The sequence below is a fragment of the Bombina bombina genome, chromosome 5, assembly GCF_027579735.1.
Source record: "Bombina bombina isolate aBomBom1 chromosome 5, aBomBom1.pri, whole genome shotgun sequence".
Taxonomy (NCBI): domain Eukaryota; kingdom Metazoa; phylum Chordata; class Amphibia; order Anura; family Bombinatoridae; genus Bombina; species Bombina bombina.
Genome location: NC_069503.1, coordinates 1,049,053,330 through 1,049,073,595, shown reverse-complemented (window position 1 = coordinate 1,049,073,595; position 20,266 = coordinate 1,049,053,330). Strand labels below are relative to the sequence as shown.

Here is a 20,266-nt window from a genome sequence, read left to right as displayed (position 1 = left end):
TATTTTCAGGTAACAGGTTAAAAAAACCCGAGGTTTCATTACAATATGTTCTTGACACTAATTTTTGTCATATATTATTACTCCATTCTATGATTATAGCTTCAGATTTAATATGTTTTGCCTATCTAAGTCACTCTCTGAATGATGAAAAGTTCTCGCCTCTTAGCTCATAACTTGGTTACAGAGTACTCACTGAACCTGCGATGTTAATGTCTGTATATTAATATCTGAGTTTATGCATATCTTCTTTATGAGCATTGTGTTATTGTTATCACTGCCACCACTATATGTCAAGACATATCTACAATGTTGTTGTAATTTTTTTTTCTCTTACCTCAATAAAAATTATTAAAAAAAAAAAAAAAAAATAGTCTGGATAAATTTCTGTATATAAACAAAATTCATGGATATGATTGCTAGCATTAAATGGGTCAATTTTTAATGGGGTTATTTAAGCTTAACTGGAGCTTTTTGAAAGTATTTTAGATTTGTATAGGTTGAACTCGATGGACTTCAGTCTTTTTTCAACCTTATCTACTATGTTATGTTAAATTACAAATTTTTTTAAAAAATTAACACTACAAAAAATTTAAAAAAAATCTAAAATTACAAAAAATAATAAACACTAAATTACGAAAAATTAAAAAACCTCTAAGCTTATAAAAAATAATAAACAAAATTATCAAAAATAAAAACAGTTACACCTAATCTAATAGCCCTACAAAAATAATAAAAAATAAAAACACCCCATAACCTACAATAAACTACCAATAGCCCTTAAAAGGGCATTTTGTAGGGCATTGCCCTAATTTAAACAGCTCTTTAACCTTAAGAAAAAAATACTAATTTCCCCCTAAAAGTAAACCCCCCCACCCAACCAACCCCCCAAAATAAAAAACCTAACTTTAAAAAATCCTAAGCTACCCATTGCCCCTAAAGGGGCATTTGTATGGGCATTGCCCTTAAAAGGGCATTCAGATCTTTTACTGCCCTTAAAAGGGCATTCAGCTCTTTTACAAGTGCCCAAAGCCCTAATCTAAAAGAAAAAAAAACACCCGAAAAAACAAAACATAAAACAACCTAACACTAACCCAATAAAATTTACTCACTGTTCCTTAAATCCGGACAGCCATCTTCATCTAGGCGGCAACACCTTCATCCATATCGGGGACGTCTTCTATCTTCATCCCAGTGGCGCGGAGTGGATCTATCCTGTGCTGAGCGTCGTCTTCTTAAGGTCACTGCCGTGCACTGAAGTTGAATGCAAGGTAGCTGTTTCAAAATGGCGTAATTTGCATTTCTATTGGTTGATTTTATTCTTCAAATTCAAATCATCCAATAGGATGAGAGCTTCTGAAATCCTATAGGCTGTTCAAAACAGCCAATAGGATGAGAGCTACTGAAATCCTATTGGCTGATTTGAATTTGAAGAATCGAATCAGCCAATAGGAATGCAAGGTATGCCATTTCTTCTGTTATGTGTGATCAGTCCACGGGTCATCATTACTTCTGGGATATTATCTGCTCCCCTACAGGAAGTGCAAGAGGATTCACCCAGCAGAGTTGCTATATAGCTCCTCCCCTCTACGTCACCTCCAGTCATTCTCTTGCACCCAAAGACTAGATAGGAGGTGTGAGAGGACTATGGTGATTATACTTAGTTTTTAGAACTTCAATCAAAAGTTTGTTATTTTACAATAGCACCGGAGCGTGTTATTACCTCTCTGGCAGAGTTTGAAGAAGAATCTACCAGAGTTTTTCTTATGATTTTAACCGGAGTAGTTAAGATCATATTGCTGTTTCTCGGCCATCTGAGGGAGGTAAAAACTTCAGATCAGGGGACAGCGGGCAGTTGAATCTGCATTGAGGTATGTAGCAGTTTTTATTTTCTGAATGGAATTGATGAAAAAATCCTGCCATACCGTTATAATGAACATGTATGTATGCTTTACACTTTAGTATTCTGGGGATGGTATTACACCGGAATTACTCTGTAAAAGTACATTAAACCTTTTATTAGGTATTTTTCATGTTAAACGTTTTTGCTGGAATGTAGAATCGTTTGCATTAATGAGGTACTGAGTGAATAAATATTTGGGCATTATTTTTCCACTTGGCAGTTTGCTTGTGTTAATTATGACAGTTTCGTTTCTCTCTCACTGCTGTGTGTGAGAGGGAGGGGCCGTTTTTGGCGCTCTTTGCTACGCATCAAAAATTTCCAGTCAGTTTTTCTGCATGATCCGGTTCATCTCTAACAGAACTCAGGGGTCTTCAAACTTCTTTGAAGGGAGGTAGATTCTCTCAGCAGAGCTGTGAGACTTATATAGTGACTGTGATTTAAAACGTTGCTCTGTAATTTTTATGTTTAAAATTTAATTAGTGTTATTTTACTAATGGGAACAAACCTTTGCTAAAAAGTTGTGTTGTTTGTTAAGAGTGATGCTATAACTGTTTTTCAGTTCATTATTTCAACTGTCATTTAATCGTTTAGTGCTTCTTGAGGCACAGTACGTTTTTATTAAATAAAATTGTAACCGAGTTGCATGTTTATTGCTAGTGTGTTAAACATGTCTGATTCAGAGGAAGATACCTGTGTCATTTGTTCCAATGCCAAGGTGGAGCCCAATAGAAATTTATGTACTAACTGTATTGATGCTACTTTAAATAAAAGCCAATCTGTACAAATTGAACAAATTTCACCAAACAGCGAGGGGAGAGTTATGCCGACTAACTCGCCTCACGTGTCAGTACCTGCATCTCCCGCCCGGGAGGTGCGTGATATTATGGCGCCTAGTACATCTGGGCAGCCATTACAGATAACATTACAAGATATGGCTACTGTTATGACTGAAGTTTTGGCTAAATTACCAGAACTAAGAGGCAAGCGTGATCACTCTGGGGTGAGAACAGAGTGCGCTGATAATTCTAGGGCCATGTCTGATACTGCGTCACAGCTTGCAGAGCATGAGGACGGAGAGCTTCATTCTGTAGGTGACGGTTCCGATCCAAACAGATTGGATTCAGATATTTCAAATTTTAAATTTAAATTGGAAAACCTCCGTGTATTACTAGGGGAGGTCTTAGCAGCTCTCAACGATTGCAACACTGTTGCAATACCAGAGAAAATGTGTAGGTTGGATAAATACTTTGCGGTACCGGCGAGTACTGACGTTTTTCCTATACCTAAGAGATTAACTGAAATTGTTACTAAGGAGTGGGATAGACCCGGTGTGCCGTTCTCACCCCCTCCAATATTTAGAAAGATGTTTCCAATGGACGCCACCACACGGGACTTATGGCAAACGGTCCCTAAGGTGGAGGGAGCAGTTTCTACTTTAGCTAAGCGTACCACTATCCCGGTGGAGGATAGCTGTGCTTTTTCAGATCCTATGGATAAAAAATTAGAGGGTTACCTTAAGAAAATGTTTGTTCAACAAGGTTTTATATTACAACCCCTTGCATGCATCGCGCCGATCACGGCTGCGGCAGCATTTTGGATTGAGTCTCTGGAAGAGAACCTTAGTTCAGCTACGCTGGACGACATTACGGACAGGCTTAGAGTCCTTAAACTAGCTAATTCATTCATTTCGGAGGCCGTAGTACATTTAACCAAACTTACGGCTAAGAATTCAGGATTCGCCATTCAGGCACGCAGGGCGCTGTGGCTAAAATCCTGGTCGGCTGATGTAACTTCTAAGTCCAAATTACTTAATATACCTTTCAAGGGGCAAACTTTATTTGGGCCCGGTTTGAAAGAAATTATTGCTGACATTACAGGAGGTAAGGGCCACGCTCTACCTCAAGACAAAGCCAAAGCTAAGGCTAGACAGTCTAATTTTCGTCCCTTTCGGAATTTCAAAGCAGGAGCAGCGCCAACTTCCACTGCACCAAAACAGGGAGGAGCTGTTGCTCGTTACAGACAAGGCTGGAAGCCTAACCAGTCCTGGAACAAGGGCAAGCAGGCCAGTAAACCTGCTGCTGCCCCAAAGACAGCATGAACCGAGGGCCCCCGATCCGGGACCGGATCTAGTGGGGGGCAGACTCTCTCTCTTCGCCCAGGCTTGGGCAAGAGATGTCCAGGATCCCTGGGCGCTAGAGATCATATCTCAGGGATACCTTCTAGACTTCAAATTCTCTCCCCCAAGAGGGAGATTTCATCTGTCAAGGTTGTCAACAAACCAAATAAAGAAGGACGCGTTTCTACGCTGTGTACAAGATCTATTGTTAATGGGAGTGATCCATCCGGTTCCGCGGTCGGAACAAGGACAAGGGTTTTACTCAAACCTGTTTGTGGTTCCCAAAAAAGAGGGAACTTTCAGGCCAATCTTGGATTTAAAGATCCTAAACAAATTCCTAAGAGTTCCATCGTTCAAAATGGAAACTATTCGGACAATCTTACCCATGATCCAAGAGGGTCAGTACATGACCACAGTGGATTTAAAGGATGCTTACCTTCACATACCGATTCACAAAGATCATTACCGGTATCTAAGGTTTGCCTTCTTAAACAGGCATTACCAGTTTGTAGCCCTTCCATTCGGATTGGCTACGGCTCCAAGAATCTTTACAAAGGTTCTGGGTGCCCTTCTGGCGGTACTAAGACCGCGAGGAATTTCGGTAGCTCCATACCTAGACGACATTCTGATACAAGCTTCAAGCTTTCAAACTGCCAAGTCTCATACAGAGTTAGTTCTGGCATTTCTAAGGTCGCATGGATGGAAAGTGAACGAAAAGAAGAGTTCTCTCTTTCCTCTCACAAGAGTTCCATTCTTGGGGACTCTTATAGATTCTGTAGAAATGAAGATTTATCTGACAGAAGACAGATTAACAAAGCTTCTAAATGCATGCCGTGTCCTTCATTCCATTCAACTCCCGTCAGTAGCTCAATGCATGGAGGTGATCGGCTTAATGGTAGCAGCAATGGACATAGTTCCCTTTGCACGCCTACATCTCAGACCGCTGCAATTGTGCATGCTGAGTCAGTGGAATGGGGATTACTCAGATTTGTCCCCCACTCTGAATCTGGATCAAGAGACCAGAAACTCTCTTCTATGGTGGCTTTCTCGGCCACATCTGTCCAGGGGGATGCCGTTCAGCAGGCCGGACTGGACAATTGTAACAACAGACGCCAGCCTTCTAGGTTGGGGCGCTGTCTGGAATTCTCTGAAGGCTCAGGGACAATGGAGTCAGGAGGAAAGTCTCCTGCCAATAAACATTCTGGAATTGAGAGCAGTTCTCAATGCCCTTCTAGCTTGGCCCCAGTTAAAGACTCGGGGGTTCATCAGGTTTCAGTCGGACAACATCACGACTGTAGCTTACATCAACCATCAAGGAGGGACAAGAAGCTCCCTAGCAATGATAGAAGTATCAAAGATAATTCGCTGGGCAGAGTCTCACTCTTGCCACCTGTCAGCAATCCACATCCCGGGAGTGGAGAACTGGGAGGCGGATTTCTTGAGTCGCCAGACTCTTCATCCGGGGGAGTGGGAACTTCATCCGGAGGTCTTTGCCCAAATACTTCAACGTTGGGGCAAACCAGAGATAGATCTCATGGCGTCTCGCCAGAACGCCAAACTTCCTCGCTACGGATCCAGATCCAGGGATCCGGGAGCGGTTCTGATAGATGCTTTGACAGCACCTTGGAACTTCAGGATGGCTTATGTGTTTCCACCCTTCCCAATGCTTCCTCGATTGATTGCCAAAATCAAACAGGAGAGAGCATCAGTGATTCTAATAGCGCCTGCATGGCCGCGCAGGACTTGGTATGCAGATCTAGTGGACATGTCATCCTGTCCGCCTTGGTCTCTACCTCTAAGACAGGACCTTCTGATTCAGGGTCCATTCAAACATCAAAGTCTAACTTCTCTGAAGCTGACTGCTTGGAAATTGAACGCTTGATTTTATCAAAACGTGGTTTTTCTGAGTCGGTTATTGATACCCTGATACAGGCTAGGAAGCCTGTTACCAGAAAGATTTACCATAAAATATGGCGTAAATACCTATACTGGTGTGAATCCAAAGATTACTCCTGGAGTAAGGTTAGGATTCCTAGGATATTGTCTTTTCTACAAGAAGGTTTAGAAAAGGGTTTATCGGCTAGCTCATTAAAGGGACAGATCTCAGCTCTGTCCATCTTGTTACACAGGCGTCTGTCAGAAAATTCAGACATCCAGGCCTTTTGTCAGGCTTTAGCTAGGATCAAGCCTGTGTTTAAAACTGTTGCTCCGCCATGGAGTTTAAACTTAGTTCTTAACGTTTTACAGGGTGTTCCGTTTGAACCCCTTCATTCCATTGATATAAAATTGTTATCTTGGAAAGTTCTATTTTTAATGGCTATTTCCTCGGCTCGAAGAGTCTCTGAGTTATCAGCCCTACATTGTGATTCTCCTTATCTGATCTTTCACTCAGACAAGGTAGTTCTGCGTACTAAACCTGGGTTCTTACCTAAGGTAGTCACTAACAGGAATATCAATCAAGAGATTGTTGTTCCATCCTTGTGTCCAAATCCTTCTTCAAAGAAGGAACGTCTTCTACACAATCTGGATGTAGTTCGTGCCCTCAAGTTCTACTTGCAGGCAACTAAAGATTTTCGCCAAACTTCTTCCCTGTTTGTCGTTTATTCTGGACAGAGGAGAGGTCAAAAAGCTTCTGCTACCTCTCTCTCTTTTTGGCTTCGTAGCATAATACGTTTAGCCTATGAGACTGCTGGACAGCAGCCTCCTGAAAGAATTACAGCTCATTTCACTAGAGCTGTGGCTTCCACTTGGGCCTTTAAGAATGAGGCCTCTGTTGAACAGATTTGCAAGGCTGCAACTTGGTCTTCGCTTCATACTTTTTCCAAATTTTACAAATTTGACACTTTTGCTTCTTCGGAGGCTTTTTTTGGGAGAAAGGTTCTTCAGGCAGTGGTTCCTTCTGTATAATGAGCCTGCCTATCCCTCCCGTCATCCGTGTACTTTTGCTTTGGTATTGGTATCCCAGAAGTAATGATGACCCGTGGACTGATCACACATAACAGAAGAAAACATAATTTATGCTTACCTGATAAATTCCTTTCTTCTGTTGTGTGATCAGTCCACGGCCCGCCCTGTTTTTTAAGGCAGGTACATATTTTTCAAATTATAATTCAGTCACCACTACACCCTTGGTTTCTCCTTTCTCGTTGGTCTTTGGTCGAATGACTGGAGGTGACGTAGAGGGGAGGAGCTATATAGCAACTCTGCTGGGTGAATCCTCTTGCACTTCCTGTAGGGGAGCAGATAATATCCCAGAAGTAATGATGACCCGTGGACTGATCACACAACAGAAGAAAGGAATTTATCAGGTAAGCATAAATTATGTTTTTGAAATGACTACCTTGCATTTAACTTTAGTGTACGGTGGTGACCGTATGAAGAGGAGGCTCCGCACAGGATGTCTTCGCTGTCCTGGATAGCTCCACGCTGCCTGTACGAAGATAGAAGAGGTTTAAATGTTATAAAGTATATTAATCTAACGATGTTGGTTGTGCAAAGCTGGGGAATGGGTAGTAAAGGCATTATCTATCGTTTTAAACAATACATTTTTTTGTGTAGACTGTCCCTTTAAAGGAATAATAAAGTCAAAATGACACATTCATGATTTGGATAGAGCATGTAAGTTTAAACAACTTTTCAATTTACTACTTTTATCAATTTTTTTTTTGTTGTTTGAATACTTTGTAGTAAACCTAGATGGGCTGTTTTTAGCTATGGCCGCAATATTGGTAAGTTTTTATAACATTTTTAAAAACAATGTTGCAAATACTGCTCCCCTAGACTGCTAAAGACGTGCATACACCTGAAGCCCTATGAGCCCACCTAGGTTTACTCCTCAACAAATAATACCAAGCAAAAAAAGCAAATTTGATAATAGAAGTAAATTGGACAGTTGTTTAAAATTGCATGCTCCATCTAAACCATGAAAGTTACATTTTGACTTTACTGTCCCTTTAAGTAAAAATGCATAAAACAAGTGTTATATATTTAATATATCTAATTAAATGTGTTTAGATATTGGAATTATCATACAGATAGGTTTGTTCTACAGCGATATTTTGTAACCATTAGGGGGGGGGGGAGAAACAGCCCTATTAGAATTGCTCCTTGACATGTTGAAGAACTCAAAAGGTACATATTAGTTATAATTGTACCCAATTCATTAAAACCTTAGTGTTCATTTTTTGTAATTATCTTAAAAAAAGAACTTTAATGAATCTAGACTAATCCTCAACTTCTTTCAGGTTGTTAATGAAAAATTACTGTATGCACTTTCAAAGATGAGAACACTATCACTGTTATGGAGTTTGTGATGAGTGATGTCCAATCTACTTAAAATGTTGTGATTCATGAAAAACACCAAGCCTTTAAGCAGTACCCCTATTTTATTTCATCAATTGTATTTACAACCTTAAGGTTCTGTATTTATGTGCTCATTCAGGTTAGTGAAGGATTGGGGCATTTAAAAGATTTGATTAATCACTAATAATAAATCCTTTCATATCAAGCGCTAATATATACACTGTTAGCAATATATAGTGGGTGGTATTAAATTGCTCTGTGATTATCCATGATCTACCTAAGTCTATCTTTGAAATATAATTTAGTTTACAGTCTGTAAACTAATACTTTTTTTTTTATCCACAATATATTGAAAGCTATCTTTTGTGCTTCATTCAAAGCTCACAATTAACTTCTACCCTCCTATATCTCTTTCCTTGTTTGCAGATATTTTCCTGTTCCCTTCATTCTTGTAACCGCCTCACATTCCCATCTACAGAAGATATTCAATTTTGCCCCATATTTGAGGAACTTTCTGCCTCTCTCAGCAAGACTCACCACTACATACATTCATACATCTGATCCTCTCTTACCGTAGTTCCTCTCCCTCCATCTTCAGTTCCACTAGCACCCCTTAGCATGAGCACTTATAAGCCCTGCTGTTCTGTAAATCATCTTCATGCAAGGGGAATTACACCAATTGGCAACAGGGCCTTCTACCCAGGGTGTAAGTAAGACTTGGTATAAATCATGGTTTTATAGATAAAGGTTTAATTTTTAGAATAACTTTTCAAATTATGTTTCCATTTATATCAGAAAATTACTTATTAAGTTATAGTCTGTTAGACATATATAGATAGTTTACTTCATAATAATTTCATAAATCTCTCCAGTCATTCATATTTGATAAACTTTTAAGCTGTAGTTTATTGGAAGGAGAAACATAATAATTGACTTTATAATAACAATTTAAATAGTTTTATTTAGCTAAACAAAAATAATAATTACCTTAAAGGGACAGTCAAGTCCAAAAAAACTTTCATGTTTTAAATAGGGCATGCAATTTTAAACAACTTCCCAATTTACTTTTATCACCAATTTTGCTCTGTTCTCTTGGTATTCTTAGTTGAAAGCTAAAACTAGGAGGTTCATATGCTAATTTCTTAGACCTTGAAGACTGCCTCTAATCTGAATACATTTTGACCACTAGAGGGCATTAGTTCACATGTTTTATATAGATAACATTGAGCTCATTCACGTAAAGTGACCTAGGAGTGAGCACTGATTGGCTAAACTGCATGTCTGTCAAAATAACTGAAATAAGGGGGCAGTCAGCAGAAGCTTAGATACAAGATAATTACAGAGGTAAAACGTGTATTATTATAACTGTGTTGGTTATGCAAAACTGGGGAATGGGTAATAAAGGGATTATCGTTCTTTTTAAACAACAAAAATTCTGGTGTTGACTGTCCCTTTAATAATAATATTAACAATTAAAATAGTATTATTTAACTAAAACAATAACATTATAGGTTTCACTTTTTTATTTACTGCTTCCCTGCTCCCTCCTCACACTTAGGTCCTTGTGCAGATTTATTCTACTCCAACCAATCTTGTATTCATTGTGCTTCTTGAAACGTAGTAAGGGGTTGATTCTATTTACATAGAATTGCAGTGGAAAATGAGATTCACAGGACAGTCAAGTCAAAATTAAACTTTTATGATTTCATAGTTTTAAAAAAAATCCTATTTAAATGAAAAAAATCTGATGTAAATAAAAAAACAATTAGATTTGTATTAAACCTGCTTCCACCAATTTGACAATTTTTGCCTCTTTAAAAGTTAAGATTGGATATTCTATTTGTCTTTATAGTGCTACATAATCTTCTGGAATAAAATATTTTTGGTTTGTATGTCTCAAATCTTCTACAGATTATACATCATTCATGTTCTGTTTCAACCTTCCAAAAAAACAATGAGCAGAACTACATCTGATCTCCATGATAAACCTCGTCTGTGCTAGGCCATGTAGCATAGTGAGATGGAATTTATTTGAGAAGGGAAGAATAGCTCTCATGCTTTGTTTTTAATCAGTAGAGGCTTCTTCATACAATATTGATGTATGATTGAAAACCAGATCTGCAGTTACATGACACTTGATCCCTCTGTTTCTTTTTTAGTTGATGAATCTCTGTAGCAGAAATCTCCTCTTTCACTCCTTTTCACCATTGTGTGTTTGTGTGTATAATATTGGTGACCGTGCACACTATATTACTGACAAATAATTTCAAGAAGGAATTGGTTTTATCAGTTATGACTGACTGTATGTAATATTTCATACTATTAAAGGGACATTAAACTAAAAAAATGTCTTTCATGATTCCGATAGAGCATACAATTTTAAAACACTTCCTAATTTACTTCTATTACCTAATTTGTTTCATTCTCTTGATATTCTTTGCTGAAAAGCATATCTAGTTAGGCTCAGTAGCTGCTGATTGGTCGCTGCACATAGATGCCTCGTGTGATTGGCTCACCAATGTCTATTTCTATTTATTCAATAAAGGATATCTAAAGATTGGAGCAAATTAGACAATAGAAGTAAATGTGAATGCTGTTTAAAATTGTATTCTCTATCTGAATCATTAAAAAAAAAAAAATGTTTGGGTTTAATGTCCCTTTAAGGAACCTCTAAAATTAGATCCATGACAACAGAGTATTTTACTCCAGCATCATTACTACAACAATGTTCTGGTCAAACCTATTGCTTATGATTAAGGGGTAGGAAGTATGTTTTGTGTATGGGATAGGATAAAAGTTAATCTTTTGGTTGTCAGAGATGCAAAGAGTTAACAGGACTTAAAGGGACATTCCAGACAAAATTGTAATCCACATGGATGCATTTCAGTTTAGCAAAACTTTGGCAAAAATGCTTCTAATAAAATCTATAGCTGTTTCAAAAGTGTATTCAAGTATACACTCAGCACCAGCATTTTAAACACAGCACTTTATCAGAGAGCCTAAGGTGCTTGTACCATCTGGTAATGACTCAATTTGTTAATTGCTGATCTGATACAAGCCCCACTGGCGCTCTGAGCAGCTTCAGTATGTACAATGCTGGTGTACTGAGAATATCTAGCTATGCTTCACATGCACGTGCAGAGATAAATGTTAACACTAAAACATTGATAACTTTTACTAGAAGCATTCTTGCCAATACATGTACATTACAAATATGTTTCTATTCAAAGATGTAATTCATATATGTGCATTTCAGTTTTGACTGGCATGTCCCTTTAATAACCTGCAACATTGCAATGCCGCTAGAATGCTGCATATATTTTTGCTACTATTTTTTTATAGTGATTAACATGATATAGCTTCCTTATGTTAAAGAAAAGAAAAAAACATATTTATCTCTGTGTGTGTGTGTATATATATACTGTATGTATGTGTGTATATATATATATATATATATATATATATATATATATATATATATATATATATATATATATATATATATATATGAAAAAATAAAAGTCAGCGTTGTATTGACATGCCTGATAAAACAGCTAGCCAGCTGAGAAATGTGTTGCATGCTTTATATATGTTTTTAAAACAAATTTGTGATTTTAAGTGGTCTGCACTTGTACTTCTCTTTCACTTTTTGGAGCACTTTATTCTATTTTTCAATCTCTTGGAAGAACAGCCCAAGGAGACCTGATTTAGACAGCTGGAGTCTGTAACATCCAGCCTGTCTTATTTGCACAAATTTGCCGTGCGGATTGGAATCTGAGTGCTCATTTTGTGTGCTTTGCTGGAACCATCTTGTTGTTGGTTTTGCCTGCACTGGGAGAGGCTTTGTGTCTTTTGTGTTTTGGAGGCCACCACGCCCTAAGTCCACCCCCTTGCCATCTGGGGGAGACATTGCCTGTGTAAGTCAGCTGGAGACTGCGGGGCCTGGCCTGCGCATATTGCACTTTGTTCAGTGCAAACACCGCAGATATCCCAACTCTCCCTGAAGTGCAGGGAGTCTCTCTGATTGATTGTGACTCCCTGATGCCAGCAAATGGAGTGCAATCTCCCTGAAACTCCAAGTACTATGATCCAATTTGGCCCAAATCCGGAAAAGTTTTTTTTAGGAATGCCTTTAGTTGCTGGGACGTTATAGAACCCTCAAAGCATGCATCAGTAACCAAAAAGCCCCCACTGATTTTAATAAAATAAAACACAAATACTACCTTATTTACTGCACGTAATTAAACTTCGTATTCTAAAATTCAACAAGCGTACGATCACTGGAAAATAGGTTTGTTGTATGTGGTTGTGACTTTAGTGGGAAGCTACTTGAATAAGTCTCTATCTTATTTATTGTTTCAAGGTGTCCAATATATAACTGGTAGAGGAGGAAGGGGGGGGGGTTTGCACAGTAGCAGGTGAAGCCACCTCCCTGAAATGAGCTTTTGCAGCTTGGGATGTCTGACACCCTTGCGAGTGGCCATTTGTCAGCAGCCCTGATTTTGCTGAAAATTTATCTTGGATAAACTGCACTATGAAGCGCTCTTCTTTATATCTTTTTCAGTGTTGTATTGAAGCTACAATAAAATTATGTTCCATCATTTTTATTGTCTTATCCAACATTACATTTTTTTCTTCTTGTAGAGCTATTGTTTACTGTTTGAATTTTTGTTATCTTACTGATCCTTTTTATCTTTGAAATTCATATCACTGCAGATATAGCGTTTCATATTCCTGTATGTTGTTATGCCTACATAAAACTGATCTCTTCTCACAAAAAACAGACAATATTTTGAATAAATGTAAAAAAAAAATGTTTTAATGATTCAAACATTATGAAAAAGATTGAAGCTGTAGGATTACTGCTTATTTTTGTAATGCAGACTTTTCACTGTGTTGTATTCAGCTTTTTGCAGACTTGTATATTTTGCTATTAGCTACATACCTGCTCTTTTGTAATTCTAACATGGATATTTATTTAGTCTTTTGTTTCTGGGCTTAGAGCATTTCTAATATTGTTCAAGCAATGTTTATAGTATTTGTCTTTGGTTGCCATTTTGTGGTTTCCTTAAATGATGTAATAAAAAAAAAAAGAAGTCACAAAATGGACATTTATTACATTAAAGGGGCATAAAACTGTGGTTTTCCTCTGCATTTAAGTATATGATAGAGATGCAATTATTACAAAGTACATTGTTATCAATTCACCAGAGAACTCTGTGTAAAATATGCAAATTAGATATACAATATCTCATGCATTTTGCTTCCAGTATCATGTTCAACCACAGCAATTCTTCTTTATGGGGAAGGTGCAGTGAAGAACACAAAACTTCTGGACCCTTTTTTTCGAAATAGAGGATTTTAATCACATGCTTTTATCTCGACCATAACTCAATTAAGTATTGTTTTCTCTCTGGAAATAAGCTTCAGCAACCAATATTTTGCTGATGAGAGTTAAAGGGACAGTCAACACCAGAATTTTTGTTGTTTGAAAAGAAAGATAATCCCTTTATTACCCATTCCCCAGTTTTGCATAACTAACAATGTTACAGAAATATACTTTTTACCTCTGTGATTACCTTGTATCTAAGCCTCTGCAAACTGCCCCCTTATTTCAGTTCTTTTGACAGACTTGCATTTTAGCCAATCAGTTCTATCTCCAGGGTAACTTCACGTGCATGAGCTAAATGTTATCTATATGAAACACATGAACTTATGCCCTCTCGTGGTCAAAATGCATTCAGATTAGAGGCAGTATTCAAGGTCTAAGAAATTAGCATATGAACCTCCTAGGTTTAGCGTTCAACTAAGAATACCAAGAGAACAAAGCAAAATTGGAGATTAAAGTTTTTTTTTGGACTTGACTGTCCCTTTAATAAATCTGAAACAGCTGTCCAGAAGTGTTCCATGGTCTTAACTCAAAGTTATTTCACAGGTCTGGTGTACCTAAACATTATCCTCTTGCAGATCTTGCAGTTTTATCTTGCCAACTAAAAGGAGCAACATTGTGTCAAACTATGCAAAAAAATAACTACTAGAAATAGAAAAATACTTGCATTTGAAAACAGAGGCAATTGTTAGATACTATACACTGAAATCAGTGTAATCTGTATTGGCTGCATGATTTAACCCCTTGAGACTTTTTGACGTAGGTAATTCGTCATATGGTACGCGAGCTGAATATGTTCCCTTACCATATGAAGCCAGATTGCTTTCTGTTCCAATGTCTGTAATTATCTTTACAGTGGTGACAGAGAGAGGTGTGGGAGGGAAAGAAGGAGGCAGATGTTCAGTCCAGTGGGGGTAAGGGGAAGGTCACTACACTACGGAAAACAGGAAAGAGTGAGGGATGGCTTGCTTCATTACGGAAATACTTTTGGCTGGAGAGGTCCCAACACTACAGAAAAAAATTAAAACACTGTGATCTCTTGTAGGAGAGAGGTGGTGAGGGTGAGGGGGGATCCCTGCACCACAGAAAATAAATTAATAATAATAATTAAAAAAAAATACTACCTGGTTACTGGCAGTACCTAAAATGGTGGTTACCAGGGGAGGGCTAGAGAGCTGTTTGTGTGGATCAGGGAGGTGGGAGGGTAATCCCTACACTACAGAAAATATTATATTAACAGCTAACTGATTAGCCCATTTCCTTCCGGGAATTTCAGAAGTGTGGTGCGCAGCTGCAGTTAGCGGCCTATTAATTTTTATAGACCAATGGCAAACCATGCATGTCTGACATTTCTAAATAAAAGGGATCCTAGAGAATCTTTTACAGCAATTTGTCTTATGACTACAGTAGTTTGGGATTTTGTTCTTATCTGATTGCAGTTGGTGGCTAAATAGTGGCATTAAATATACCAAAATGGACCTAGAGATCATTACCTTTGGTTGCATACTTATATATAGTTTTGGAGTCAATTTTTAGAATTTGGGCAGTTCTGCTATAGCAAATGAGTTACTCCATCGTATCATTTTCCTTATAGCTTAGATGAAGATCTTAAAATATTAAAAAATACTAATAGAAAAATATATACTTGTTTAGTCGGAGCTGAATCAGAGGATGCCAATGAACAAATTTTGTAATTTATTTTCTACAGTTAGAAATCTACAATTTTTTGATAATTCATCTTTATATTTATCTATTTAATTATTAATATTATTATTATTTTTAATTTTACAGTGATTTCTTAATTAAAAAACTAGTTGAAACAAGTATTGCCACAAGTATTAGGTTATTTGTTAAGATTTAAAATATATTGTTGGCATAAACATAAATACAGCAGATATTTTTTAGACTCTGCCCTTATACTTGTTTGCTATATGCTATACATTGCAATCCTCTACACATTTTAATACAGTCATGTGAAGTCTAACTAGTCTTTAGCTATGATATGTATAAGGTCTAATAGAACGATATACCTGGTATTAAATATAGTGGATTGATATGTGAATACACTATACTGCACACACTGGATTTTATTTTAACATTCATTTTGTTATGATGATGCACTCTATATTGGATATGTTTTTATTTTCTTTATATGTCTGTATCCAGGCAACTATGTGGTTGCCATGGTAACAGGTTTTGGCACAATTTTGTGAACTGTTTGATGGGTGGGGCTTAATAGGTTTAAAAGTCACTATTTTCACTTGCAGTTTGTTTGGTCTGAGGAAGGGGTCTGCGAACCCCGAAACGTTACCACGTAATAAGTAATTATTATTTTACCTAAATCCAGCAAGTGCAGTCCCTGATTGAAGAAGCATTGATACATTGACTTTGCACCTTGGTTGATGACTCAGCTGAATTGTGTTGTTTTCTTCCACCACAACCTTGTATGTGGGATGATTAATGTGTCATTTACAAAGATAAATCTGCTTGATTCCAGCACTGCTGATGCACCACCGGATCATCATCGATCCTCCACTATATTTTACAGTGGGCATTAGACACTGTGGCTTGTAGGCCTCTCCAGGTCTCCATCTAACCATTAGATGACCAGGTGCTGGCAAAGAAGATGACCTGGAATCAGGCATATTCATTTTTGTGAAGGATGCATGAATCAAGCCATATACAAGGTTATACTGGAAGAAAAAAAAAATATATCAAAAGTTCTATTTCTGTTTAAACAGAGTGATAGCAAAAATGCTAAAAAAGTTCCGGTAATTTGGACAAGTTTTTCTCTGAAGTTCCTGGTAACGAAAATGTTAAATTTTAAAGTGTGCCCCTGCTAACTACACTCTCCCCACCTTCCTTTCTAGTGAACACCATTTGTTTCTATAGTATGCATCTCATAACTCGCATGGACAGCAGCCCCTGCAAGTGTCAGCAATTCTTTTTAAGTCTGATCTGGTAATTTTCAGATAATTGTGCTCAGCGACATGACAACGGGCTAGGTAAAGGATTGAAACATTTTCTTTATTTTAAAGTTTTGGACCCTCAACTATTGATGAAATAAAGGCCCTGTTTTACAGGCTGGAAATATTTTTTGTTTTTAAAAAGAGTTTATTTTTCAAACAACTTTATATTTATTTGTTGTTTTCCATATGTAGGGTATTGTGAAGTTGACTAAGCCAGTGGCATTTTGGACACAGAATGACGTCTGCAGATGGTTAAAGAAGCACTGCCCAAGTCAGTATCAGCTCTATAGCGATTCCTTCAAAGAACATGACATAACTGGTAATGTATCAAGTGGTTATTTCTGTTTATCTAAATCTTAAAGAGGATATTGAAGTCCATTTTATACATGCACAGCATGAATAAGCAATTAGGCCTTGCATGCAAAATCAAGGTTTTCAAAGTGCTAAGTTAAACCGTATCATGTGCAATGCAGGGATAGTAAAGTCATAAACATTCGTTCTTCAGAAAGAACATGCAAGTTTAAACAACTTTACAGTTTACGTCTGGTATCAGCTTTGCTTTGTTCTTTTGATATCCTTTGTTGAAGAGTAGGCTGAAGAGCAGCAATACACTACTGGGATCTAGCTAAAAACTTCTAGTGAGTCAATAATATGAGGCATATACATTATATGGCCAAAAGTATGTGGACAAACTTGTACTGATGCCACAAGTCATTTTGTGAAATGTTCGCCCTACTAGGTCTGCCTCGGTCAACTGTAAGTGCTACCATTGTGAAATGGATGTATCAAACTGCCCCTAGAAGCAACATCAGCCCAAGAACTGTGTCCTGGGAGCTTCATGAAATGGGTAGAAATGGCTGGGCTGATGTACACAAGCCTCACACCAACATACACAATGCCAACGGTCAGCTGAAGTGGTGTAGAGCTCGATGCCACTGGACTCCGCAGCAGTGGATTTGTGTTCTCTGGACTGATGAATGGCACTTCACTTTTTGGCAGTCTGACGTAAGAATCTGGGTGTGGCAGATGCCAGGAGAACGCTACTTACCAAAATGTATAGTAGACACTGTGAAGTTTGGTAGAGGGGGGATGGTGGTTTATGGCTGTTGTGGGCTATGTCCTTAGTTCCAGTGAAGACATTTTAGACATTTGGATGCTTACAACTTTGTAGCAATCCTTTCCTGAACTAGAATGATTGTGCCCCTGTGCGCAAATTGAGGTTTCATGAGTTTGGTCTGGAGAAACTCTAGTGGCCTGCACAGAATCCTGACCTAAACCCCATTGAACAACTTTGAGGTGAATTGGAATGCAGATTGCAAGGCAAACCTTACCGTCCAACATCAGTGCTTAACCTCACAAATGCTCTTTTGGCTGAATCAGCACATATTCCACAGATACACTCAAAAATCTTGTGCCACAAAAGGGGGGTCAGGTCCATATTGATGTCCCTTGTTTTGGAACAGGATGTCCAACAAGCTCATGTACTGTAGGTGTGATGTTCAGGTGCCCATTCATTTAGCTATGAAGTGTATGTGCATAAACCACTAGCTAGCATCCAACAGTGCATTGTAGCTTCAGAGACAAAGGATACCAAGAGAATGAAGCAACATTTGTTAATAGAATTAATTTGGAATTTTTATTTTTTATTTTAATATTGCATGCTCTATCTATGTGAATCAGAAATGTTTAATATTGACATCACTGTCTCTTTAAACATGGTTAATACACTCTAACCTGCCTTTAGGCAATGTCAATGCAGAATTTGTTGAAATAAATGAAAGGCAAATCAAACAAATAATGAATGTATCATAAGCATTTTTTTGACTCTCCTTGAATCATTGTTGCGTTTAAAGTCCATTGAACTGTGAATATACCTGCATTCTTGTTAAAGGGACAGTATACTGTAAAATTGTTTTCCCCTTAATATGTTCCCAATGACTTGGTATACCTGCTGCAGAGTTTAAAATGTATGAGCAAATGTAATGAAGTTTATATTTGTATATGAAATAGCTGTCTTTGATAATTGAAACCTCAACCCAGTAAAATGTGCTGAGTTTGTAGGGTGAGCAGACATCCTTATCTTATCTAATTGGTTACACAAATTTATCCTTGTCTTATTTCTCACTGTTTATTCAAATGCCAATACTTGGAGAAATCAATGGAACATTAGCATTTTAGTAAATTTCTGTCACATCCCACTTGTTTACATACTTTTTCTATAACAAATACAAATACTAAGTATTGAATTTTTTGTTTTTACAACAGGCAAAAAAAATATTTTTTTATGCATTTTTGAATACATTCCAGCAGGTAGAGTAAATCATTGGGAACACATTAAAGGGGAGAAAAAAAGTATGGTACACTTTCCCATTAATTTGTTATTGGTGTAATTGGAATTCTTTGGTCTTTTTGTAAACACTCTGGGAAATGTGTGAAATTTTGGTAGCTCTATGTGGTGATAGCTGAATCCTCTGGCTGTACATGCTATATATACACCTATTAAAAATAAATACGCACACACATACACACTACTGTGCAAACATTTTAGGCAGTATATATATATATATATATATATATATATATATATATAGAAATGTCCAGCAAAGTGCACTCCAGATCCTGCATGTATGCGCCTTGGGTGCTAGAGCCAAAATATTAATACATTAAAACAAGCAGCACTCCAAAGGTCTTATATCCATATGTCACCTTTATTTACGTGAACGTTTTTGGGCTACAAAGAACCCGTCCTCAGACTTACAAGGCTATGTAAACTTACCACCACGCTGTGTTATATCCACCACCAAACAAACAATGAACTACGCTCTCCACGTTAGATGCGCCTCCCCTGCGAGTGACGTCATCCGCCGTGGCAACGTAACAGGGACTGAAATAAAATGAATACATTTAGACAACAAATGCGCAAATAAACAAGCATAGGCAATACACATCCAATTCTAATATCGGGCAATAGAAAAATGGGCAATAGAAAAAATAGACAAAATATTGAAATATAACCTGTAATAATGTTGTGCAGTTCCTAGTGCCGTACCACACATGTCCCGGCAGTTACCATAGCAACCTATATCAACAATGTAGCACATTAAATGCGGCATATGTGGAGGGCAACATGAGAACTACAAACATATAGGTATAACATACTGCAACCAAAACATAACTGCAATAGACCATCTATATATGCAAGAACAGTAATAAATACCTCAACATACTAACAAAGGCCAATTATAATAAACTGCCCTGTAATTCCAATATAGGACTAAAGCATAAGGGTAAGACAATTTTGTCAAAACTAACATAGGTTGCTAAATAAACTCTATTAATTAACTATATGCCATACCAAAAATAAAATAAAATAATAATTAGAATGATTCTGGACTCTCAACAGAGACATCCATTTTTAGCAGAGACTTATAAGAACACATGCCAGTCCAACTGAGTATTCAGTCCATAGGGGACCAGAGTATTCAACTCAAATGTCCATTTGGCTTCCCTTTGTAGCAGCATACGGTTCCTATCTCCTCCTCTGGATAATGGCGGTACATGGTCAATGATCGTGTATTTAAGATCCATAA

The 20,266-nt window shown here is 37.5% G+C and overlaps 1 protein-coding gene across 4 annotated transcripts in view; it reads left to right on the top strand.

The window, feature by feature from the left end:
* SAMD12 (sterile alpha motif domain containing 12) overlaps positions 1–20,266 on the top strand; it is a 959,986-nt gene that overhangs the window by 452,577 nt on the left and 487,143 nt on the right. For all 4 annotated transcript variants that reach the window (XM_053715312.1, XM_053715308.1, XM_053715313.1 and 1 more), the window contains one exon: positions 16,869–16,995. In XM_053715312.1, the coding sequence (XP_053571287.1) occupies positions 16,869–16,995 (127 nt within the window). The remainder of the gene's footprint in view (positions 1–16,868; positions 16,996–20,266) is intronic.